Source organism: Haliotis rubra, unplaced genomic scaffold (assembly GCF_003918875.1).
Source record: "Haliotis rubra isolate DU_JTF1 unplaced genomic scaffold, ASM391887v1 Scf228, whole genome shotgun sequence".
NCBI classification, from domain to species: Eukaryota; Metazoa; Mollusca; class Gastropoda; order Lepetellida; family Haliotidae; genus Haliotis; species Haliotis rubra.
In genome coordinates this window covers 1,043,419-1,070,486 of record NW_025766314.1, presented here as the reverse complement: position 1 = coordinate 1,070,486, position 27,068 = coordinate 1,043,419, and the positions used below count along the sequence as shown (strand labels likewise).

At 40.9% G+C, this 27,068-nt stretch overlaps 1 protein-coding gene across 1 annotated transcript in view; it reads left to right on the top strand.

The window, feature by feature from the left end:
- LOC124277812 (guanine nucleotide exchange protein smcr8a-like) overlaps positions 1–27,068 on the top strand; it is a 55,931-nt gene that overhangs the window by 23,187 nt on the left and 5,676 nt on the right. The window contains 16 exon segments of the mRNA XM_046713526.1: positions 1,104–1,161; positions 1,694–1,760; positions 2,399–2,480; positions 3,379–3,479; positions 7,701–7,996; positions 8,031–8,209; positions 9,081–9,196; positions 10,333–10,397; positions 17,764–17,926; positions 20,708–20,780; positions 20,782–20,838; positions 21,745–21,785; positions 21,787–21,799; positions 22,681–22,757; positions 24,624–24,698; positions 26,675–26,774. Of these exon segments, the coding sequence (XP_046569482.1) occupies positions 1,104–1,161; positions 1,694–1,760; positions 2,399–2,480; positions 3,379–3,479; positions 7,701–7,996; positions 8,031–8,209; positions 9,081–9,196; positions 10,333–10,397; positions 17,764–17,926; positions 20,708–20,780; positions 20,782–20,838; positions 21,745–21,785; positions 21,787–21,799; positions 22,681–22,757; positions 24,624–24,698; positions 26,675–26,774 (1,563 nt within the window).

Here is a 27,068-nt window from a genome sequence, read left to right as displayed (position 1 = left end):
TTATGACAATAAGGACTTTTATGACAGTTATGACAATAAGGACTTTTATGACAGGACAGTTATGACAATAAGGACTTTTATGACAGTTATGACAATATTAAGGACGTGTTCACAGAGAGACTATCTTTCCTTATCCTGACTCATGCTTATTATGCTTGTCTCCTCCTTCTATGCGAATGGACCGCCTCCGTGGTGTAGTGGTTAGAGCGTCCGCCCGGAGAGGGGAAGGTATCGGGTTCGATCCCCGATCGAAGAATTTAGCAAAATTTAGGCTATAGGATCACAACTAAAAGAAATATAGTGCCGTATAGGGACTACAAAGTTCCCACAACCATCCACCATGGCGATGGAGGAGAGACTGACAAGCATGGTTGGTCATATGACTGTTTTGGCGGGAAAGTATGCAAGGGAGGTTACTCGTGGGTGAGTGTTCTTTTACGTCCGCTTTAAAGGGAACTACAAGGGATTTCAAGTGTTCCACTATCATTTGTATAGAAGGAGGAGAAAAGCATAATAAGCATGAGTCAGGATAAGTATAAAATATCAATTTTACTCAAAAAATTACATAATCTTCAAGCTATTGACTCTCCCAGAAAAGAACCAAGACACTGTGTACAGTAATGTTACTTGACAAATAGTAAATTATTACCCAAACAGGGCCTCCATGTAACCATTGAGACCCAGGGCTTAAAACGGTTCCAGGACTCAAGGGCTTGTTGGAAGAAGGTACTGAGGCTGAATGACTCAGCTTCAGAGATTTTCAGATTTATCAAGAGGGCCTTTTTTCACAAGTCCTCAGATACTGTTGCTATTCCTGATTGAATGATACAAATGTTTAATGTACATTTGCTATCATTCGATACAGTTCCAATTTGCACCATGTTAAAGCATGGATCTGGTTCAGAATTGTGGCCCTTCAGTGCTACAAGTCAATGAGGACAGCAATACCTGAATAATCTATTGTCAGAGAAATTTGGGGCTAGCAGAGCAGCTCTTAAGTTTGAAGGCTGTGAATCACGTCATATGTCATATCATGTGATGTCTTGATTCATCTAACAGTTATACATTTATAACCTTTGAAAACAATTCTCTTGTTCTTCCAGCACTATAAAAGAGAGACAATGATTTTAGAACTGGAGAGAAGTGAATCCAACCTTCTAGGTGAGTGTCACCATGGTAACGAAGTCCCACTGGTCATTAACATAATGGTACTCTGGAATGCAGTGACATTATAATATACTGGATGACATTATTCTATGACAAGCAGATTCATTGTCCTTATTAGCAGAATACAGTGGAAAGTTCACTAAAGAATGTTTGTTCAGATAATATTGATTTAAAATGCCCGATATAATGATATGATATGGTGATATGATTATGTTCAGTATGGTCTTCAGGCCACAGTGCCTAATGCCAACATTGCCTTATTTCTATATTGGCTGACAACTGTTCCAAGGTATTCCTTCTTTACAACTGTGAAGCTGCAGACATTGCGGAGGCTGTGTCTGTTATGACCAGGGTGCCGTTGTACACAGCGATCTTAGCGCTAAGGTGACCGTAACTCCCATCCCTTAACATAGGCTTAAGGTAGTCTTAGTGCAAAGGTTGTTTTGTACAATGGCACCCTGGTAGTTCAGGGGAAACAACTCTGTCTGTTATGTTGAAGACCTGTTTCTTGTATGACCTTTTGCAGACCCACCTGGCTCTCTGATGACATGTGGACAGTGCGTGACCTCCAACTTTCTGACTGGGATCTCCATGTAAGTGTACAGAGGTACCTCCACTTAGGATCTGTCCTTGACCTTAGGGGTCACCAGATCTTACCTCAGCCATATATGTTGAGATCTGCATCAAGAGATAGGGTGCCGATCTCTGGCAAAAGTACTGGGAGCTCTTCCTTGCCATCATATTTTAAATAACATATGTTATATTTGGGATTACACATTCTCATTGGCATTGACCACTTTCTAAATGCCATGGCATTATGTACTCATATTTTAAGTAGTTTGTGATGGCAGTTGATATTCGATCTCCACAATCAAAGTTATAAACCAGTTGCTATGAACTGTTGTATTTGTTACAGGGAATGTGTGAAACCAGGGATTTCACGTAATCCCTAAAAGAATCAGTAATTTCCTGAAATCACTGTGACCCCCAGGGATAACATGTAATCCCTAAAATGTCAAGGAATTTCATGAAATTACTGATTTGACTTCACATTGTTGCTTTAGCGCCCAGCTGTCATCTACCAGCACTAGTTTCCCTTATATTGTTGTGGAGCTTGTAGCAGCATGTTTTCTCTTCCACATGTATTTTGTTTCACAAGTGCAATGGTAATTATGAAATCAAGATTTTCATGAGCAAATGGACTTCCACTGATGAAGTGTTCCTGTTGCAGGCGTGGCTTGGACCTGTCGTCCAGTCTAGCAGACGCAAGTCTGTCTACGCCAGGGTCAGATATCATAAAGAGGTGGCCTTCGGTATGTATGCTGTTAGTAACCATGGTAACTGTAATTTTGTACCAGAATGTCTCAGTGGCAGTGATAGTTACAGCAAGGTTTAAGCTTAAGCATTTAGAACTTGCACCGGTGCAACCTGAAACTGACAAGTGCAACCAAGATTGGTGATTTCCTTGATCACATCCAGTGGTGTAGATAGTTGCTCAGGATATCAATCCCTGGATTGTCAAATCCTAACTTGATTTTTAACGGGATGCCTTCAGATAACTTGTACATTTTAAGTGCAGTCAAAGTAAACTTAGGCTCAGTATTATTCGTTACACTGCTATGCTGAGTCTAACAAACAGTAGTAAAAGGTAGCATCAGCTAACAGTTTGTATTGACCAATCAGAACATAGCTTACCAAATCGCGAAAGTTAACATTCACACATACCGTTTGAACTTTTACCATGAAAGCGTTTGTACTGGAACGATTCCGAATCCCACTTCCGAGCGATTACTTCCGAGTGATACACATGGAGGACGCCATTATTCACAACAGTGAGTAAACAGTCACTGAAAATAGCGTTTTTGTCAATATTCCTGGATGTCATCTTGTGGAAAAATATGCTAATAGTAACCATGTCATCAGTGTGATTGGTTAAATGTGTTCGTCCGTCTTGCAGTTAATTGGACGGTCATAGGTGGCTCAAAGGTTAGCTGATGCGACCTTCTACTAGGGTTTGTTAGAGTCAATATAGCAGTGTAACGAATAATATTGAGCCAAAGTTTACTTAGACTGATCTTAAGTGTGTCATTTACTTCAAACACACCATGTCACACACATTACTTGTGTTTCATAATTTGATCGGATTTAAATGCTTTTAGGTTTGCCAGTATGTTAGAGATCTCCAACAACTGTTTGTTTATTTTCCTTCAGAGCGACACCCTAGATAGCTTCAAGTCAGCCGGGTCATTTGTGTCTCTCCAAGATGAAGATGGTGACATCATGTCTTTAACATCAGCAGATGGAAATACAAGGTGAATGATACTAATACTCTGTCATAATCTTTGTGGGGCGGTGGGGTATCCTAGTGGTTAAAGCGTTGGCTCGTCACGCCGAAGACCCGGGTTTGAATCCCCACAAGGGTACAATGTGTGAAGCCCATTTCTGGTGTTCCCCACCGTGATGTTGCTGGAATATTGCTAAAAGCGGCATAAAACCAAACTCAGTCAGTCAGTCAGTCAGTCATAATCTTTGTGGTGGCATGTGGTCCTGTGCATAGAGCTCAGATCACAACTCATTTGAAGTTAAGCAACATTGGGCGCAGAGAGTCCTTGGATGGGTGACCGTGTTTGGTAGCTTGACTCCTGAGAGTTTCTAGGACTTCAGTCCTGCCCCCACAACGAAGCATATGTGATACATGTGGTCTCACCTTAGGCAAGTCAGTTTGTTCAAAATTTGCCTCTGTTCACCCAGCAAAAAGTGGGTACCCGGTGGGACAAGTCATGTGACTAATAACCCTTCTAGCGCCTAACAGGCAGCTTGGGTTATCCGGGGTAATAATGTATTAGCGCTTTGAGCATGCACGAGTGTTTGGAAAAGGTGCAGTATAAATGGCCATTATTATATATATCTTTACAGCACCATAATTTCAGGTAAACGTGTCCTGAAAATTAGTAGTACAAAATACCTATGAGTCAGGTAATGAAATTATGAAGACAATTGAAAGGTAACCAGAGCAAATTATTATGATTCTTGGTGTGCTGCCAAATAGTTACATCTTCCATTGCTAAATACAGAATCTCACCCAAAGTGTCTACTGATATCAATTATATCAACACGAGCTGATGAAGTTACAAATATCTGAGGTTTGCCGAGGATATTTTTACCTTTTTCAACGAGTGTTGATATAATTGATGGAAGTAGACATGAGGATGAGATTCTATTTATCATCAAAAATCACTCTTCATTAGTTTTCAATGAAAAATGTACATCTCTGAACACTGTACTACCGTTAGACTTGCAGTGCAGCGATGTCATAGCATTGTGATGTCATCAAGTTCATGACGTCATAGCATTGTCAGGGCATTGTGCAAAATCTACTGTCAAAACGATGTCTCCTAGGAGAAGGAGGTCACGAGTTTCGTATAATTCGTATGTAATGAGACCGAGTGTGGTATTTTATTTATTACCCACGTCTTACATGCATTAAATTGACAAAATAGCGTATTTTTGTTATGTTTTTGGTTTCAAACCGAAACCGGTTTCATAAAGAGGTTGCGGAAGAGTTTTGTACTGTAGTACAATATTTGCATGACGTCACACTGTAATGACGTCACTGCCTTGGTAACCGATGTCACGATGCATGTCAGATGTCATCCCCTCGTACAGCCGCCTACAGTAAACTACTCCGTAGCACCTCGTTTCTTGGTTTCCAGTTGCTTCATTTGGCTAACATCACTGGTGATACAATGCGTTTATGTTTTTCGACGGATATAATGTCTCAGTTCGACTCACAATTAAACAGCGACACGGCAACGTTCGCAATGTTTACATTCCCACAATGCATTTAAGTTGTAGAATGAATGAATTCACGTGTTTGTTATGAATGAAAAAATAGTTACGTCAGAATGTGACCTAACTGAGAGGTCATCGGTTATCCAATCAAATCGTTAGAATCTCAGGTCAAGTCGTTACGACACAGGTAAACGCGATACGACACTCGTGTGACGTACAAGATTAGTATGCAACTATCCATACGTTGACCACGTGGGTAATAAAGGCTGTAGGACTATTTGTTGATCCTACTGACTAGGTCATCAGCATCCTCATTGTTCATTTCTGCTTGTTAGTCAATCAAAGCGATTCATGAAGGTGCAGGTGTCAAAAGATAAGGAAGATATTTTCTCAAATGAAAATCCGCTATCCCTTGAAATAAAATAGTCCGTCCGTGCCTTACAACCTAAATATATTTACCAGCTTTTTTTAAACACAAAACACAAATGTTGAAATCCCTACCTATATTGTGTGTGCCTCTTCTCCGTTGGAAGTTACCACTAATCCTTACACTGTGTGGCTTGTTCCGATAGTGACCGTAACTCAACACTGTGGGATGTCTTAGTCAGTGGTCACCTTGCGGTCAGTGGGATCTCTCTCCTTCCTTGCTCACACAATGTGATCTGTAGAATGACCAGACAGTCGATATATTGTGTGGTCAGATGGTCTCTCACCTGCCGTGCTCACACAGTGTGGTCAGTAGATGTACAACAGTCTGTAAATCTTGTGGTCAGTGGGGCCTCTTGCCTACCTCATGCCCTCTGGTCTGCAGAAGGACTGGTCACTGAGGTTATACACACTTCATTCACTCTGTAAGTGAGGATGGAGGAAGTGAAAACAGCGTCATGCTGAGGACAATTGTTTACATCACAGCATGTCATTTATGTCATGCTGAGATCACCTTTTGTTGGAAAGACGTGATGATAAAGTTTTCAAAATTATTGAGGAAAATAATGTTTTCTTTCAAGATTGTTTTATCCTTATATTAACGTGATAATGGGAAAGAAATGTTTGTGTTCTGGTTTTTAGAATTAATGAGTTCAAAGACACAGGGAGATTTGAAGTTAGGTTTTATCTGATTGAGTTTTGCATGTTGAAAGTGTTTGTAGTTGACAGACCTGCTTAGCTGTATAGTGTAAGGTTTGGCACCATGAGGCCTCTTGTCTGAAACAGTGCTGTTCACCTCAGTGAGTAGTGTACCTGTATCATGCATGGAACTAAAGGATTCCATATTTGGAGCCCAGTACGGTTCATTAACATCTTTGGTTCATTAACATCTTTGGTTCATTAACACTGGTTCATTAACACGGTAACCTAGCATACTGGGTTTCACCTGCTGTCTCTTAGGTTTCACAAGCTGTCCAAGGGATTCACATATTGTTCCTTGGGTTTTATGTTCTGTTTCTTCATCTTCATGTCCTGATTTCATGTCCTGATTTCCCAGCCTGTCCCTCGTGTTTCATGTCCTGTCCCTCGTGTTTCATGTCCTGTCCCTTGTGTTTCATGTCCTGTCTCTTGTGTTTCATGTCCTGTCCCTTGTGTTTCATGTCCTGTCCCTTGTGTTTCATGTCCTGTCTCTTGTGTTTCATGTCCTGTCTCTTGTGTTTCATGTCCTGTCCCTTGGGGTTCATGTCCTGTCCCTTCATGTCCTGGTGTTCATGTCCTGTCTCTTGGGTTTCATGTCCTGTCCCTTTGTGTTTCATGTCCCCTTGGGTTTCATGTCCTGTCCTCTTTGTTTCATGTCCTGTCCCCTGTGTTTCATGTCCTGTCCCTTGTGTTTGGGGTTTCATGTCCTGTCCCTTGGTGTTTCATGTCCTGTCCCTTGTGTTTCATGTCCTGTCCCTTGTGTTTCATGTCCTGTCCCTTGTGTTTCATGTCCTGTCCCTTGTGTTTCATGTCCTGTCCCTTGTGTTTCATGTCCTGTCCCTGTGTTTCATGTGTCATGTCCTGTCCCTTGTGTTTCATGTCCTGTTCATGTCCTGTCCCTTGTGTTTCATGTCCTCTTGTGTTTCATGTCCTGTCCTTGTGTTTCATGTCCTGTCCCTTTGTGTTTCATGTCCTGTCCCTTGTCCTGTCCCTTTGAGTTTCATGTCCTGTCCCTGGGGTTTGGGTTCATGTCCTGTCCCTTGGGTTTCATGTCCTGTCCCTTGGGGGTTTCATGTCCTTTCCCTTGGTTTCATGTCCTGTCCCTTGGTGTTCATGTCCTTTCTCCTTGGGGTTCATGTCCTGTCTCTTGGGTTTCATGTGTGTCCCTTGTTTCATGTCCTGTCCCTTGGGTTTCATGTCCTGTCCCTTGGGGTTCATGTCCATGTCCTGTCCCTTGGGGTTCATGTCCTGTCCCTTGGGTTCATTCCTGTCCCTGTCAATGTCCTGTTGTGTTTCATGTCCTGTCCCTTGGGTTTCATGTCTTGTCCCTTGGGTTCATGTCCTGTCCCTTTCCTGTCCCTAGGGTTTCACAACCCATCTCTTGGGTTTCATGTCCTGCTCCTTTGGTTTCATGTCCTGTCCCTTAGGTTTCACATCCTGTCCCTTGAGTTTCATGTCTTGTCCCTTGGGTTTCACAACCCATCTCTTGGGTTTCATGTCCTGCCCTTTGGGTTTCATGTCCTGTTATTTGGGTTTCACATCCCATCTCTTTGGTTTCATGTCCTGCCCTTTTTTATCAAATCTTCTTCACCGAATCCTGATCTTCTATGTTGCAGTATGGATCCCATGAACTGTCAGCACTCCTCAGTTCCCCCATCACCTATCAGCTCACCAACCAAGTCCCCCTTCCACCGTCTGGGCAGCAGTTGTGAGAGCGAGTCCACCAGCAGCATCTACCAAACAGATGAAGCCTCTAGCACAGCCTCCCCATCCCGACCACCCGTCAGTACCACAATCACCAAGCTCAGCATACCCATCTCAGCAAATGTCCATCCCCCAGACACTCAGCCCAGTATCTCAACCACCCTCCAGTATACAGCCAACCAACATGGCGTCTACTGTACAGACGTCTAATCCATCTCACACTGATCTCACACCCAACACAGCTGACCTCTCACAAAGGTCATCTCAGATGGACCCAGCTGCTTCACCAACTGACCAAGCCGTGGACAAAAAACAGACTGTAAATCATGTCAGTGGTCAACAAGATCATGGAGACGCAGTGGATGCAGTGACCGAAGGTCAAACTGCCACCACTGGTCATCAGCAGATGATGATGCGCCAAGTGAGTGGGGACACTTCATGTTCTGAATATTCCATTTCTCCATCTCGGTTCGTGCAGTACACAGACAAACAGGCGGAGATGCAGTGTTTTTCGGCTCTGGATCATCCGCCCGACTTACAGTCAGCCAGCAAGTACATGGGATCAAGCCAGGAAGACACGTCAGGTAGGAACATGTACAGTTCAAGACAGATATGTCTCTGAGGTGGCCGTGATCACATTTTGGCATAGAGTGTTTAAGTGATTATGTTTTTTTGCTGCTTTTAGCGATATTCCAACAATATCACGGCCATGATCTCGTCAAGACCTCCATCCTGTAGGTTGATAGGAATATTCTTATAAGCAATCGGTTTTCACTAAGGCATGTTCAGGTATGAACGTGTACAGTTCATGACTGCTTAAAAGTTAGCGATCTGGCAATCTGTGAATATATCAGCATATAGGCAACACTGTGGATTGATAGGAATATTCTTGAAAACAATTGGTTTAACAAACCTGAATTTCAACAACCTTTGAGTGGGAAGATAGTGTAATTGTTTCACACACTGTGTGTGGAATGTGTTTCTTATATGTCATGCCCTTTTACTTTAGTGGGGCGGTGGGGTAGCCTAGTGGTTAAAGCGTTCGCTCGTCACACCGAAGACCCAGGTTCGATTCCCCACATGGGTACAATGTGTGAAGCCCATTTCTGGTGTTCCCTGCCGTGATATTGCTGGAATATTGCTAAAAGCGGCGTGAAACTAAACTCACTCACTCACTCACTCGCTTTACTTTAGTCAGCTTATGCACATAGATCAGATGCCATGGACATCCATTACAGTATATTTTCTATACTTACTCTCCTAAGTAATCAGTACTGGCGATGTATCTGCAGGTGAGTCCCCAATACAGTACTGAGAAGACATCGGATCTGCAGCCTGATCCACTCCACCTTCCAGGTCAGTTGTCCATGTACTTCCTGAAGACATACAATCTGTCCAAAGACCTACTGTTTGTCGTTTAATGTCGCACTTAGCAATTTTCCAGCTATTTTATTTTTATTTTATTTTGTTTTCCACTTTATTTCTTTTTTACGCATTGGTACAGTTTTATCATTCATACACAGCATTATTTCAAATACACAGCACAATAAGTAACAAGCAAGTGAGATCTAGTAGGTTATGTAAATAAGTTGTGGCATGATGACCAGAAAGTCGTGAACTTGCTATATTTGCATACAGAGTATGCATTATATTAGTGGAAATTGTAACTGTGGTTTAATTTGGCTTTGAGACTTTCAAGGGTTGGACGTATATTTGCTAGTTTTGGAATATATATATTCCTTTGTTATGATAAATAAAGTTCAGAACATCGCTACGTTTTTCATGAAAGCCCAAAAGGATTGTTTTCGGATCCAGGTTTATAGTAGTGTCTGTTTTATCTTCAATCCAATTTAAAAGGTCTTGCCACAGCCTATTTACGTATCTGCATTCAAACATCAAATGAACGATTGTTTCTTTTTCAGCCTTGCAAAATGTACATAGTGGTGATTCTAATATATTATAGTTGTATAAGTCTTTATTGGTTGTGAGAATTCTGTGGACAATACGATATTGAAACCATCTTTCATTAGTGTTCTGAACAGCTATTTGTTGTTTGTTCGTAACTAATCGGGTCTGGAAAAGACAGTCAAGTGATCAACAGCGTGAGCATCAATCAATTGCGATACAATGACATAATATGTCAACCAAGTCAGTGAGTCTGACCACCAGATCCTGTCAGTCGTCTCTTACATTTTACAACTAGCATGGGTTGCTGAAGACTAGTTCTAACTCAGATTGTGACGTGTGCAATAGTTTGCTCCATCCCATGTGAAATGGGGGCTAGCAGATCCTGTGTCACTCTGCCAGATAGTCCAGACACTAAAGAGGTGTGATTTGTCTGAGGAAATAGCTTCCAATGCAAGACATTTGAAGTGAGGAGTGTATGTTGAATGATGGCTGTGTGACCTCCAGATGGACTCTTATCAACCCCTCATGTTTAAAGTTTGTTGTAAAGCTGTGTAGTAGTAGGTACCCCATGATTCTGATCTTAAGGAGGGGTTCTTATTCTGATATTCCAAATACTCAGATTAGTATTTTTCTCAGGAAGCCCAAGGCAGGGCTGTACAGTCTGGGAGACCTGATGGAGAAGCTTGGTCCAGGTGTGCCAGGTGAGTTGATGACCTCTCCCTACCTGTAGTACCTATCTCCATCTGTAGTACCTACCTCCACCTGTAGGAAGTTCCCACTACCTGTAGTACTTACCTCCATCTGTAGGAAGTTCCCACTACCTGTAGTACCTACCTCCACCTGTAGGAAGTTCCCATTACCTGCAGTACTTACCTCCACCTGTAGGAAGTTCCCACTACCTGTAGTACCTACCTCCACCTGTAGGAAGTTCTCACTACCTGTAGTACCTACCTCCACCTGTAGGAAGTTCCCACTACCTGTAGTACCTACCTCCACCTGTAGGAAGTTCCCACTACCTGTAGTACCTACCTCCACCTGTAGGAAGTTCCCACTACCTGTAGTACCTACCTCCACCTGTAGGAAGTTCCCACTACCTGTAGTACCTACCTCCACCTGTAGGAGGTTCCCACTACCTGTAGTACCTACCTCCACCTGTAGGAAGCTCCCACTACCTGTAGTACCTACCTCCACCTGTAGGAAGTTCCCACTACCTGTAGTACCTACCTCCACCTGTAGGAAGTTCCCACTACCTGTAGTACCTACCTCCACCTGTAGGAAGTTCCCACTACCTGTAGTACCCATTCTTACCTCCACCTGTAGGAAGTTCCCACTACCTGTAGTACCTACCTCCACCTGTAGGAAGTTCCCACTACCTGTAGTACCTACCTCCACCTGTAGGAAGTTCCCACTACCTGTAGTACTTACCTCCACCTGTAGGAAGTTCCCACTACCTGTAGTACCTACCTCCACCTGTAGGAAGTTCCCACTACCTGTAGTACCTACCTCCACCTGTAGGAAGTTCCCACTACCTGTAGTACCTACCTCCACCTGTAGGAAGTCCCCACTACCTGTAGTACTTACCTCCACCTGTAGGAAGTTCCCACTACCTGTAGTACCTACCTCCACCTGTAGGAAGTTCCCACTACCTGTAGTACCTGCCTCCACCTGTAGGAAATTCCCACTACCTGTAGTACTTACCTCTACCTGTAGGAAGTTCCCACTACCTGTAGTACCTACCTCCACCTGTAGGAAGTTCCCACTACCTGTAGTACCTACCTCCACCTGTAGGAAGTTCCCACTACCTGTAGTACCTACCTCCACCTGTAGGAAGTTCCCACTACCTGTAGTACCTACCTCCACCTGTAGGAAGTTCCCACTACCTGTAGTACCTACCTCCACCTGTAGGAAGCTCCCACTACCTGTAGTACCTGCCTCCACCTGTAGGAAGTTCTCACTACCTGTAGTACCTACCTCCAGCTGTAGGAAGTTCCCACTACCTGTAGTACCTACCTCCACCTGTAGGAAGTTCCCACTACCTGTAGTACTTACCTCCACTTGTAGGAAGTTCCCACTACCTGTAGTACCTGCCTCCACCTGTAGGAAGTTCTCACTACCTGTAGTACTTACCTCCACCTGTAGGAAGTTCCCACTACCTGTAGTACTTACCTCCACCTGTAGGAAGTTCCCACTACCTGTAGTACCTGCCTCCACCTGTAGGAAGTTCCCACTACCTGTAGTACTTACCTCCACTTGTAGGAAGTTCCCACTACCTGTAGTACCTGCCTCCACCTGTAGGAAGTTCCCACTACCTGTAGTACCTACCTCCACCTGTAGGAAGTTCCCACTACCTGTAGTACCTACCTCCACCTGTAGGAAGTTCCCACTACCTGTAGTACCTACCTCCACCTGTAGGAAGTTCCCACTACCTGTAGTACCTACCTCCACCTGTAGGAAGTTCCCACCACCTGTAGTACCTACCTCCACCTGTAGGAAGTTCCCACTACCTGTAGTACCTGCACCTCCACCTGTAGGAAGTTCCCACCACCTGTAGTACCTACCACCACCACCTGTAGGAAGTTCCCACTACCCGTAGTACCTTACCTCCACCTGTAGGAAGTTCCCACTACCTGTAGTACCTACCTCCACCTGTAGGAAGTTCTCACTACCTGTAGTACCTACCTCCACCTGTAGGAAGTTCCCACTACCTGTAGTACCCACCTCCACCTGTAGGAAGTTCCCACCACCTGTAGTACTTACCTCCACCCTGTAGGAAGTTCCCACTACCTGTAGTACCCACCTCCACCTGTAGGAAGTTCCCACTACCTGTAGTACTTACCTCCACCTGTAGGAAGTTCCCACTACCTGTAGTACCTACCTCCACCTGTAGGAAGTTCCCACTCACCTGTAGTACCCACCTCCACCTGTAGGAAGTTCCCACTACCTGTAGTACCTTGCTCCCACCACCCCTCCACCTGTAGGAAGTTCCCACCACCTGTAGTACCTACCTCCACCTGTAGGAAGTTCCCACTACCTGTAGTACCTACCTCCACCTGTAGGAAGTTCCCACTACCTGTAGTACCTGCCTCCACCTGTAGGAAGTTCTCACTACCTGTAGTACCTACCTCCACCTGTAGGAAGTTCCCACTACCTGTAGTACCTGCCTCCACCTGTAGGAAGTTCTCACTACCTGTAGTACCTACCTCCACCTGTAAGAAGCTCCCACTACCTGTAGTACCTACGTCCACCTGTAGGAAGCTCCCACTACCTGTAGTACCTTTTTCCCCCTGTAGGCCCTGTCTCCACCTTTAAAGAACCACTAAACTTTGTTTTTTGTTACTCTTTTAACCATTACATATGAAAGATTTGTGGTTAGTCTTATGCGGAACACCAAATTTATTCTTTAAAAACTTGTGGTTAATTAATACCGAGCGATTAAAAGTGGCCAAAAAGTCGCCTCTCCTCCTCCTCACCAACCAAAACCACAGACAGGTTACGTGAACTCTGTCAGCTCAGAGCACTGCAGCAAGACGCCATGAGAGGAATCCATTTTCAGTTTAGTTGTATAGAAAAATGTGTAGCACGCTTCATCATTTTGATGATTTCGACATCAACTAATTCCATTACGTCAATCGCTGCTTTGTCGTCACTGCTCCTAGGGGTCGCATGATGGTGTCCCCATGCACAGATTTCCACAGGACCCCCGAAGAGTTCGTATAATGGGTTGTGTTTGTGAGTGCTAAGCGAGCTAGGGAAGCCTGAAACGACATCTTACTTGTGTTCAGATCGCTTCACGAAGTTAAAGAATCAAAACTACTTACCAGTTGTAGTAAAATATGCATATGATTGATGACCATAAAGATTTCTATGACACAACTTGTAATGATAACGATTTCTTTCCTCGGAAGTGAGGTTGTGGTCAAGTAACAATAATATTGTGTAGTATTATATTAATCTACCTCAGCCTAATGCAGAGAAATTGTTATAATATATCGCTTATGTCATGCAAAAATCCTATTGGCTATCATTAAAATACATATTTACTATTAGTAGAAGTAGTTTTGATTTTTAGAACTCGGGTGAAAACAAACCTAAATACCATTTATCCCTCAGACCGGGCGGATGTTCCCGATAGGTTTCAGCCATTTTTAAAAATAAAAAAATCTGTTAGAATTAATGAGATTATAGTTTGTTTTCACTGCTAGAAAATCAAGACTACTTTCTACTCAGGTTGTTAAATATGTATTGGAATCATAACCAAACGGATTTTGCATGACACAACTTATAACATAACGCATTTCTTTCCACGGAAGCAGGTGGGGGTCGGAAGTCACAATACTGCGCCGATAAATTTCTTGCTACATACACATGGTTAATGTCCACTCACCAGTATGTAGATACTAGTCAATGTGCGTCTTTATATTTGGTCTTATAATCCTAATTAGTTTATTATCACACTTGTATGCATTTTGAAACTAAATAAAAAGCAGACGATCTGCTGATACTTATAGTGAATTTATAACAGAACTGTAATATCTAGACATTTTATAGTTTGCCAATGTGAATCATAATTCGCACACACACCCTAGTGCATGTTGTCCACCTTCTATCTATAGTACTATTTCCTGTCTTTTGTGCCACCTTCTATCTATAGTACCACCTTCTATCTATAGTACCACCTTCTATCTATAGCACCACCTTCTATCTATAGTACCACCTTCTATCTATAGCACCACCTTCTATCTATAGTACTATTTTCTGTCTGTTGTGCCACCTTCTATCTATAGTACCACCTTCTATCTATAGTACCACCTTCTATCTATAGTGCCACCTTCTATCGATAGTGCCACCTTCTATCTATAGTACCACCTTCTATCTATAGTGCCACCTTCTATCTATCGTACCACCTTCTATCTATAGTACCCTTTTCTGTCTGTTGTGCCACCTTCTATCTATAGTACCACCTTCTATCTATAGTGCCACCTTCTATCTATAGTACCACCTTCTATCTATAGTACCATTTTCTGTCTGATGTGCCACCTTCTATCTATAGTACCACCTTCTATCTATAGTACCACATTCTATCTATAGTACCACCTTCTATCTATAGCACCACCTTCTATCTATAGTACCACCTTCTATCTATAGCACCACCTTCATCTATAGTACTATTTTTGTGCCATCCTAGTGCCACCTTCATCTATAGTACCACCTCTCTATCTATAGTAAACCCTCATCCCTTCTTCTATCTATAGTGCCACCTTCTATCTATATAGTACCACCCTCATTTCTCTGTCTATAGTGCCACCTTCTCATCTATAGTACCACCTTCTCATCTATAGTACCCCTTTTCTGTCTGTTGTGCCACCTCTCTATCTATAGTACCACCTTCATCTATAGTGCCACCTTCATCTATAGTACCACCTTCTATCTATAGTACCCTTTCTGTCTGTTGTGCCACCTTCATCTATAGTACCATTTTCTGTCTGTTGTGCCACCTTCTCATCTATAGTACCACCTTCTATCTATAGTACCCATTTTTCTGTCTGTTGTGCCACCTTCTATCTATATAGTACCACCTTCTGTATGCCACCTATAGTACCACCTTCTAAAGTCTATAGTACCACCTTCTATCTATAGTACCATTTTCTATCAGTTGTGCCACCTTCATCTATAGGTGTACCACCTTCTATCTATAGTACCACCTTCTCATCTATAGTACCATTCTATCTATAGTACTATTTTCTGTCTGTTGTGCCACCTTCTATCTATAGTACCACCTTCTATCTATAGCACCACCTTCTATCTATAGTACCACCTTCTATAGTCTATAGTACCACCATCTATCTATAGTACCATTTTCTGTCTGTTGTGCCACCTTCTATCTATAGTACCACCTTCTATCTATAGTACCACCTTCTATCTATAGTACCATTTTCTCTGTCTGTTGTGCCACCTTCTATCTATATAGTACCATCCCTTCTCCTTCATCTTATAGTACTATTTTCTGTCTGTTGTGCCACCTTCTATCTATAGTACCACCTTCTATCTATAGTACCACCTTCTATCTGTAGTACCACCTTCTATCTATAGTACCACCTTCTATCTATAGTGCCACCTTCTATCTATAGTGCAACCTTCTATCTATAGTACCACCTTCTATCTATAGTACCACCTTCTATCTATAGTACTATTTCCTGTCTTTTGTGCCACCTTCTATCTATAGTACCACCTTCTATCTATAGTACCATTTTCTGTCTGTTGTGCCACCTTCTATCTATAGTACCACTTTCTATCTATAGCACCACCTATCTATAGTACTATTTTCTGTCTGTTGTGTCACCTTTTATCTATAGTACCTCATTCTATCTATAGTACCACCTTCTATCTATAGTACCACCTTCTATCTATAGTGCCACCTTCTATCTATAGTGCCCCCTTCTATCTATAGTGCCACCTTCTATCTAAAGTACCATCTTCTATCTATAGTACCACCTTCTATCTATAGTGCCACCTTCTATCTATAGTACCACCTTCTATCTATAGTACCACCTTCTATCTATAGTACCATTTTCTGTCTGTTGTACCACCTTCTATCTATAGTACCACCTTCTATCTATAGTACCATTTTCTGTCTGTTGTGCCACCTTCTATCTATAGTACCACCTTCTATCTATAGCACCACCTTCTATCTATAGTACTATTTTCTGTCTGTTGTGCCACCTTCTATCTAAAGTACCACCTTCTATCTATAGTACCATTTTCTGTCTGTTGTGCCACCTTCTATCTATAGTACCACCTTTCTAGCACCATCTATAGCACCACCTTCTATCTATAGTACTATTTTCTATCTATAGTACCACCTTCTATCTATAGCACCACCTTCTATCTATAGTACCATTTTCTGTCTGTTGTGCCACCTTCTATCTATAGTACCACCTTCTATCTATAGTACCACCTTCTATCTATAGTACTATTTTCTATCTATAGTACCACCTTCTATCTATAGAACTATTTTCTGTCTGTTGTGCCACCTTCTATCTATAGTACCACCTTCTATCTATAGTACCACCTTCTATCTATAGTACCACCTTCTATCTATAGTACTATTTTCTGTCTGTTGTGCCACCTTCTATCTATAGTACCACCTTCTATCTATAGTACCATTTTCTGTCTGTTGTGCCACCTTCTATCTATAGTACCACCTTCTATCGATAGCACCACCTTCTATCTATAGTACTATTTTCTGTCTGTTGTGCCACCTTCTATCTATAGTACCACCTTCTATCTATAGTACCACCTTCTATCTATAGTACCACCTTATATCTATAGTTCCACCTTCTATCTATAGTACCACCTTCTATCTATAGTACCACCTTCTATCTATAGTACCACTTCTATCTATAGTCTATAGTACCACCTTCTATCTATAGTACCACCTTCTATCTGTAGTACCATTTTCTAACGGTTGTGCAACCTTCTATCTATAGTACCACCTTCTATCTATAGTACCATTTTCTGTCTGTTGTGCCACCTTCTATCTATAGTACCACCTTCTATCTATAGTACCACCTTCTATAGTCTATAGTACCACCTTCTATCTATAGTACCACCTTCTATCTATAGTACCACCTTCTATCTATAGTACCACCTTCTATCTATAGTACCACCTTCTTTCTATAGTACCACCTTCTATCTATAGTACCATTTTCTGTCTGTTGTGCCACCTTCTATCTATAGTGCCACCTTCTATCTATAGTACCACCTTCTATCTATAGTACCATTTTCTGTCTGTTGTGCCACCTTCTATCTATAGTACCACCTTCTATCTATAGTACCACCTTCTATCTATAGTACCACCTTCTATCTATAGTACCACCTTCTATCTATAGTACCACCTTCTATCTATAGTACCACCTTCTATCTATAGTACCATTTTCTGTCTGTTGTGCCACTCCCTACCTGCAGGTCCTCTCTCCGCTCATAGAGCTTCTCCCTGTCATTATTGCTGAGTGTGATGTTAAGAAACAAACAAATCCTAAAGCATGTGTGCTCCAACTTCCCTTTCAGGATATGGCATTCTTGATGTACTACTCTCCTGCAACAACTTACAACACGTACTGTACAGCTTGCTGATTGGTCGAACAGTCCTTGTTGTCGGCTCGCCTAGACTAGAAGGGGAGGTAATCAGGATAGTGACAGCACTGGCTCTGTTCCTGCCAGACCACCGGAGGTAACTGACCAGCACCTGTTGCTCAAAGCGATCTTAGTGCTACGACTGTCGCAAATAACGGGGTTACGGTCACCTATGTGCTAAGATCGCTTTGTGCAACTGGGCCCTTTGATTATGGGCTTATATCTGATAAAGCATGGATTGTTCATTTTTTATCACCAACCTGATAATTATTATTGTTACTTATGCAGGTTTTTTGTTTGATTCTAATCAAGCTGAGATTTTATGACACAATGTGACACTTTGAACAACAAAATCAACAAAGATTTAAGACAAAACTGTAATCATTTTCCTCATTATTTCATTGTATTACTTCCTCATCTCGAACAGCTGTATACTCCATAGGGAGCTGAGAATTGAAACAGAGCATACTTATCTACTAACAGTGTTAATATTAGCTCTTTTGGTAGTGCTCTAAATGTTTTTGTTTTTAGTAGCATGGCACTACATGCAATATCAAAGCTGATGATAAACCAGCTTAGAACAAAAGAGACACTGTGTTGCATTTCTCAAGTAGACAGACAGAATTAAAGTGAATTTTAGCTCTGTCACACTGTTGCAGTATTTCAGAGATAGGTGATGAGGTTCTGTTAAATACCCAAGCCTTGTGCCACATAGAGCTGTTGTTGATACTGGTTTAGATAACCAGGGGTATTCTCGGGACGTGGACACCCTGTGTTGTGTAAAAACAAAGTCCAGAAAAAAGTGTCCACTTCGTGCGAATGGGTTACTGAGCTAATTAACGCCAGGCAATAGACAGAGTGTGTGATGGCAAGACTTTGGGCAATACCAGATTGTGAAATTATAAGGAAACGAAACAAGTTTCTTTTTTTTCTCAATTTTAATAAATAAGACACTGTGTCGGCAAACACAATGACGCTGATGGCCCCACGGTCCAATCTGACTACCTCTGTGACCTTGTTCCTAAATTTGTCTCAGAATACAGTCAATATAATCTCCGTAATAAATCTGAGCTACAAACAATAAATTGTAGGACTGAAAAATATGAACAATCGTTCCTACCTGACACAATTAAAATTTGGAATTAATTACCTGATAATTTTGTATTCGCTAATTTGATCGGTGAATTCAAATCTCTGCTTAAAAATGATGAATAAAATATTTTAATATATCTGAATTATGTTAGAAATGATACCTATTTCTATGTAAATGTCCATAGTCTCCAAACTGTGTTATACGGAATACCTCCAGCTGACAACGATGTCAATAAGAACATAATAGAGTCCCTGCATCAATACATCTTTAAGTCTAAACTACTTGATAAATTATTCTAGACAAATATACACTAAACGCCAAAAGAAACGTTACCCTCCTTCCTTAATGACGGAGGTACCTATCTTCAACTGGCGTTGTGATGCGTGAACGTCCACTTCTTGGTCTGTCTACGGTGACCCCAGTCTGTCTGAAGCCCTGAGTAAGTCTTATAACCCTGATATGGTGGCATCCGAGGGCGTTGGCAACAGCATTGTATGTCGACCCCATCTCCACCATCCCAATGGGCTACCTCTCTCTTCAGCTGTTAATCGTGGCATATTTCTCGTACTTGTGTATCATATCATCTTTTGTAGGCTCTCTTCATACCCTATAGAATCATTCTACATGTGAAATGGATGCAAATACTGCTTGAATATTGCTGCGTATTGCAATATATTGCTGTGCGTAAACAGAAAATGGAAAAATGTTACTTTGCAAGCCAGAATGTTAACAAAGATCATTGTAGAAGTTCCTAAACATGTTTTCACAATATCAAAGACACGTTTTACATGTTTTTATTAATGCAAATCACCAGAAAATGTTTTAAAAGACTGAAATCATAGGAATGATTATTTTACAATTTGACACACTCTACAACAGTTGTTTCTTGTTTTAATGGTTGGAAAATGGTGACTTTAAATGGTTTACCTTTGTCCCAAAGTAGAATTTCATTTCAACCTCTCTTTTGGACATCTAAATCACTGTTATTGGTTTATTTCGGCATGGACGAAAATAGGACAATTTAACTCTTCTGAAAAAGATGCATTTCACCTAAATATGAATGCATTTGAGAAATTTTTTTTGTGATTTGCATAAAGCTGTGTTGTTAAGCTTCTTGTAAACAACATATCTTTGATAGTTTTTAAGTAATTCATAAAGGTAGGAGGGTAACGTTTCTTTTGGCGTGTAGTGTATGTAAACAATTAATGAAGTATAACTGCGGGCTCAAGGTTTATAAGCACCAACAACGCACATATATGATTTAATTTGTCGTTTTGTATATCCAGTTCCTGTGTATTTTGTTTAAATGATATATGTACTGGTGAGGTATGGACATAGCAAAGTTCTGCTCGTTTACCAAACCAGATTCTTCAGGAATAAAAATATGTTTAAACCAAACAATTTCTGAGTGAACTCACTCACCTACCAGTTCACAAAACCTTAACAATTCCCGGATAACAGTTGACATTTTAACACTTCCCAATCAGTTAATGCCTTACAAGAACAACAGACGACATCAAAGTACACCGCCTCACTCAGTGTGAGATAAAAGGGTTCACTGTTCATAGATTTGTTTCGGGGCTATTAGTTAGTCGAACACTCAAGTGTAACACTATGACATTCTTTGAAACTACCCTGTGACCAAATCTCCACAGGATAGATCAATTATTTTTCATGTAACAGAAGAATCAGTTCATAATTTACCAATATAGTATGTTATTTAGTTTTCTTTGTATTTAATAGATGCAGTATCCATTGTAACAGTGATCCATGTTGTTGATTCAGGAAGCACCCATCTATGATAGAATGGCTGTCTAAACCCTTCAGACTCACAGATCTGGCTCGTACAAAGCTGGCCCGGTGTGTGTCGCCCCGAGAAACGACCTCTGGAGTCTGTGGTTCCCAGTGTCGTCAAGGTAACACACAGCCTCAATAATCCAGACAAAACTGTGGATATTGTGGATTAAGGAGTTTACAGGTTAATGATTGACATTTAAAGATATCATTTTTGGGACCCATTTACACCTTGCCCATAGTACAGCTCTGCTGAATGTCTAGCAAAAAATAATAATATAGAGAACTGACTGCCTCATGCTTCTCAACTGTGTGGAGTTATTTCCCTTGGTATATACTTTCAGTGGACCAATACCAATACTGTCAAGGAGATCACAGTGTCACACTAAATATAGGGAATTGGGCATTACAGCAGTTCATATATGTACAAGTACAACCTTCATCAGGGGTGGAAATAACCCATTGCCCGACGCCCGAGTCCAGTGTTTTTTTCTGTGGGGCAAGCAGATTTGTATATCACACTGTACCGGTGTCCAGTTGATATTCCAATGTTAATTATGTTGTTTATTTAAAAAATCAACAAGAAAATGGCCGGTATAGTGGAAAAATTATCAGGGCAAGTGATTTTACATGTGCCACTGTACCGGAGTACACTAGCAATTTTAAAGTTATTTCCACCCCTGTTCATTGATTATGGAGTAATACCAAGTTATAGCAATTTTTCGCAGATCCGCAGATTTCCGATGATTTTATTGCAAATTGATCAATTCTGTGAATCGTCTGAACCCCCCATTCGATGACACAATATTAAGTTTTCAGCTGAAAATAGATTTTCCTGTTGCCATCCCTGAATACATTGAAATAACATCAATGAATATTTGATTAAGCTCCAAAATGTTGAATACTTCTTTCATTAAAGTAAAACTGGTTGACTCCACAGTGACTTAACCTATTGTTTTTTTCTGTCTTTATTTGTGTTTTTCATTGTTGTTCACTTATACAATGTTCAATCTATATTTGCTTTCCAGAAATATTCGTCTGTAATTGACGTTGACAGACAAGGCATTCTAGCCCAAATACCAGGTAATAACTTGATACTGGAACAGCTGGCTTAATGTGTGAATTCTGACATATTTGATTTTGATGTGATGCATACAGTTATCCCAAACATAAATTATTCAATCTAGCTTCCTTTGAATATGTTTGTACAATGACTTCCCGGTATGCTTCATTATTTCTTTCATCAACTTGATAGTATTTTGAAATATCTTAAATTTCAACTTACCAGTACATATATCTTGAAATCTCAACACAGCTTCTTGAAATTTCCAGAAAAAATACAAAACCTAATGGCGCTACTTTAAACCACTTTATAAATGTTAACTTAATCTTAAGATAAATTTGGGGCGGTAGGGTAGCCTGGTGGTTAAAGCGTTGGCTCGTCACGCCGAGGACCCGGGTTCGAATCCCCACATGGGTACAATGTGTGAAGCCCATTTCTGGTGTCCCTCGCTGTGATGTTGCTGGAATATTGCTAAAAGCGGGGTAAAACCAAACTCACTCACTCACTTAGGATTAATTTTAGTTCAACTTTGAGAAGCAATGGCTATGGCTGAACCAATAACCCCATTATCAGAACCAGCTTGGTGATTCTCTACGGCGTTCACTGATGGAGTAGTGATATCTGTGATAGTCCTCTCATATTTTAGCTCTGAAAAGTAGGCCTGAAATGGCAGGGATGAAAAATAGACATCGATATAGGCAGGTGGGCACTCTCACCTGGAATATGAACCTTTGGACCTTTTTGTATAGAGATAGTCCAGAGCTTTGGAAGCTGTTCATCACACCAATTAAGGAACCTGTTGAAATATTACAACAGACTCCAAATGTTATACATGAAATTGGTATTTAACTGTTGGCATGCATCTGGAATGTTCCGTGAGGAAAGTTTTCTTTTATTACAGGGTAATCTTCTAACAGCATTGATAAGCAAGAAGAAGGTTTTCAATACAGATACAGAATTTGTAGCCTACATCCACTGGTAAGTAGAAACATGACCTTGGGGTTCTATCATTGTATTCTGATAAATATTCATGGTATACATGAAGGGGGCAAGAGGGCCCAGTTATCTCTTGGTGTCCATTGGTCGTGCCAGAATTGCGGTTCGAATCCTGGTTTCTGGGTTTGTCTGCACCCTACCCTGCTGGTGGATGTTGCGATATGCTGCTGAATGTGAAATATGAAGGTGTTCATGAATGTAAATGTAAATATTGTGTGGACGGAGGGTTTGCCATGTATTGACTGAGACATGTGTTGAATCAGAACTCACAGATCTGATTTTGATGACGTTTTAGTACAATATACAGTGATGGATAGTGTGTTATATCAGAATGTATTACAAGAGAGGGGGATCTGTATATATAGTTGTATTGTATTTTCTCTGCCCTAATGTTTGTGACTGTTGTCATGTATGTATGTGACTGTTGTCATGTATGTTTGTGAAAGTGATGTCATGTATGTTTGTGACTGATGTCATGTATGTTTGTGAGAGTGATGTATGTTTGTGAAAGTGATGTGTCATGTATGTTTGTGACTGTTGTCATGTATGTTTTGTGTCATGTATGAGTGATGTCATGTTGTGTTTGTGTCATGATGTTGTGATGTCATGTATGTTTGTCATGTATGTTTGTGACTGTCATGTATGTTTGTGAGAGTGATGTCATGTATGTTTGTTGATGTCTGATGTTTGAGTTGTCATGTATGTTTGTGACTGTTGTCATGTATGTTTGTGAGAGTGAGTGATGTTGTCATGTATGTTTCATGTCATGTATTGTGAGTATGTTTTGTCATGTATGTGTTTGTGACTGTTGTCATGTATGTTTGTGAGAGTGATGTCATGTATGTTTGTGACTGATGTCATGTATGTTTGTGAGTGTGATGTCATGTATGTTTGTGAGAGTGATGTCATGTATGTTTGTGAGAGTGATGTCATGTATGTTTGTGACTGTTGTCATGTATGTTTGTGAGAGTGATGTCATGTATGTTTGTGAGTGATGTCATGTATGTTTGTGAGTGTGTTGTCATGTATGTTTGTGAGAGTGATGTGTCATGTATGATGTCATGTATGTTTGTGACTGTTGTCATGTATGTTTATGTTGTCATGTGTGTGATGTCATGTATGTTTGTGACTGATGTCATGTATGTTTGTGAGTGATGTCATGTATGTTTGTGAAAGTGATGTCATGTATGTTTGTGACTGTTGTCATGTATGTTTGTGAGAGTGATGTCATGTATGTTTGTGACTGATGTCATGTATGTTTTGTGTTTGTGACTGATGTCATGTATGTTTGTGACTGTTGTCATGTATGTTGATGTCATGTATGTTTGTGACTGTTGTCATGTATGTTTGTGACTGTGTTGTCATGTATGTTTGTGACTGTTGTCATGTATGTTTGTGAGTGATGTCATGTATGTCATGTATGTTTGTGAAGTATTGTCATGTATGTTTGTGATGTATGATGTCATGTATGTTTGTGACTGTTGTCATGTATGTTTGTATGTTTCATGTATGTTTGTGACTGTTGTCATGTATGTTTGTTTGTGATGTCTGTTTTGTCATGTATGTGAGTGATGTCATGTATGTCATGTATGTTTGTGAGTGATGTCATGTATGTTTGTGTCATGTCATGTATGTTTGTGAGATGTTTGTATTGTCATGTATGTTTGTGACTGTTGTCATGTATGTTTGTGAAAGTCGATGTCATGATGTTTGTGACTATTGTCATGTATGTTTTGAGAGTATTATCATGTAGAGTGATGTCATGTATGTTTGTGACTGTGTTGTCATGTATATTCATGACTGTTGTCATGTATATTTTATGATGAATGTTTATGACTGTCCCTGCAGCTGGTTGATGGAGCTGTCATCCAAGGCCTTCATCTTCTACCACTCCTTCTGTCTGGGCACCGCTGGCATCATGTAGTAAGTCCTCCATCTTGTTCCAGTAATGAAAAGCAGCCAGGCTGCTGAATCTCTTCACTTGGTAGAGTAGCTTCCCTTAGGCTTGGCAGGATTCGATTATGTATCCTGTGATGTTGCTGAACAACTGATCTTGTAGTTCTGCAGTAGTCCTTTGTCTGCAACTCATCCCCTCCCAGATATTGTAGGTATAATTATGATACATTTTTTGTCAGCAACTAACCTTTACATGTATTTAATCATTTTTACCAAAGTGCAAATATTCATGAATCAGGCCCTCATCTTCAGTCACTGTGATAAGTCCAGATTTACTGCCAACAAACCACTGACCTACCCGTGAAAATCCAGGTTAGAATTGGTCGTCAGCAAACCATGTTTGTCGTAAGAGACGATTTTAATGGGATCATGGTCACACATGTCATCGTATCAAAATTGCGTAGATTGATGCTCATGCTGTCGATCACTGATTGTTCAGAGTTGATTATTTACTGAACGCCGCCATATAGCTGTAATATTGCAGAATGGAGCATTATACAACAATCAATCAATCAATGTTTTACCAGTGACTTGGCTGAAATCTATTTTGATACACATACAGTCTAATCCTGATGAGTCGAATCGCTGGGGACCAAGTAATACATTCGACTTATTGATGTATTCAAGACATAGGTATGTCTATGATGGTAGAAAAAAAGATGATCCCGTCCTAATTGCTCCACCTAAGCATTTGTTTACCTTATGATTTCCCTATCACTAATAGGGGCACCTTATCAGTTCCAGTCTGATTAGCACAGACAGTGATTTCCGTAAAATCACTAATCTGCCTTTTGAACTCACCTGTCAATGGCGGAAAGGTGTGAGCCGAGCTGGTTTGTTAATTGGATCAGTTTGCTACACCAATCAACTTCTCATTGACTGACTTCGGCTTATGTATACAAGATTGCTGGTGTTTGAATCTCATGGGACCAAATTTCCTTCTCGAGTCATCGTGTGCATTTATGAGACGAATTCGTGTAACCGGTATTCAAATGATGACAACTATAACGGGGAATGGTTCGGGACCGACAGGTACTTCGAGTTATGCATAATATTCGAGACACCGGCATTCGACTCATTGGGATTTGACTATATGATATAATCTGACCATGCATAAACTGAAGTTAACTGAAGCTTTATTTGTATTCAAACATGAAAGAAGCCGTGGATATGTGTATATCTGAAATACAAACATAAGTGACGTAGAGCTGAGCAATGGCGTTCTATTGTATTGTCATGAAACAATATATCATCTGTCTTGGCATAGGTCCGAGTGGAGTTCTATTGTATTGTCATGAAACAATATGTCATCTGACTTGGCATAGGTCCGAGTGGAGTTCTATTGTATTGTCATGAAACAATATGTCATCTGGCTTGGCATAGGTCGAGTGGAGTTCTATTGTATTGTCATGAAACAATATATCATCTGACTTGGCATAGGTCCGAGTGGAGTTCTATTGTATTGTCATGAAACAATATGTCATCTGACTTGGCATAGGTCCGAGTGGAGTTCTATTGTATTGTCATGAAACAATATATCATCTGTCTTGTCATAGGTCCGACAGGAGTTCTATTGTATTGTCATGAAACAATATATCATCTGACTTGTCATTGGACTGAGTGGAGTTCTATTGTATTGTCATGAAACAATATATCATCTGACTTGGCATAGGTCCAAGTGGAGTTCTATTGTGTTGTCATGAAACAATATATCATCTGACTTGGCATAGGTCCGAGTGGAGTTCTATTGTGTTGTCATGAAACAATATGTCATCTGTCTTGTCATAGGTCCGAGTATTCGAACTCAGAAACCACACCACCCCAAGTACCCAACTTAGCGATGCCAGCTTGACAGGCAGACATTATGTCATTGCGATATTTTCAAATCAGTATCAAAGCCTCCTCACAAACATGCATTACAAGGCAGTGTATACTCCTTACAGTGACCAGAACCTGCAGAGACAGAAGGAACAGTACCAAAGCACTGTGAGGAGCTTCATAGCCAAGCTAGGGGTCACCGATGATGATATTCATATAGTAGAGGTAGGTCTTTTTGATGGTGGACAATAATTAGAAGTAACTTTAGTCTATTGGATGTGATCTATGTAGAAAAGGAGAAATGAAAGACACGATGGGAGCTTCAGGACCAACAAGATAGAAGGAAGGCAGGTGGAGTGATGTCATTTTCCAGGAAGAAGGAGAGAGGGAAAAGACAATCCAGTGATCAGCATCATGAGCATCGATCTATGCAAGTGTGTCAACCAAGTCAGCGAGCCTGACCACACGACCCCGTACGTTAGTCGCTTCTTACGACAAGCATGGGTTACTGAAGACCAA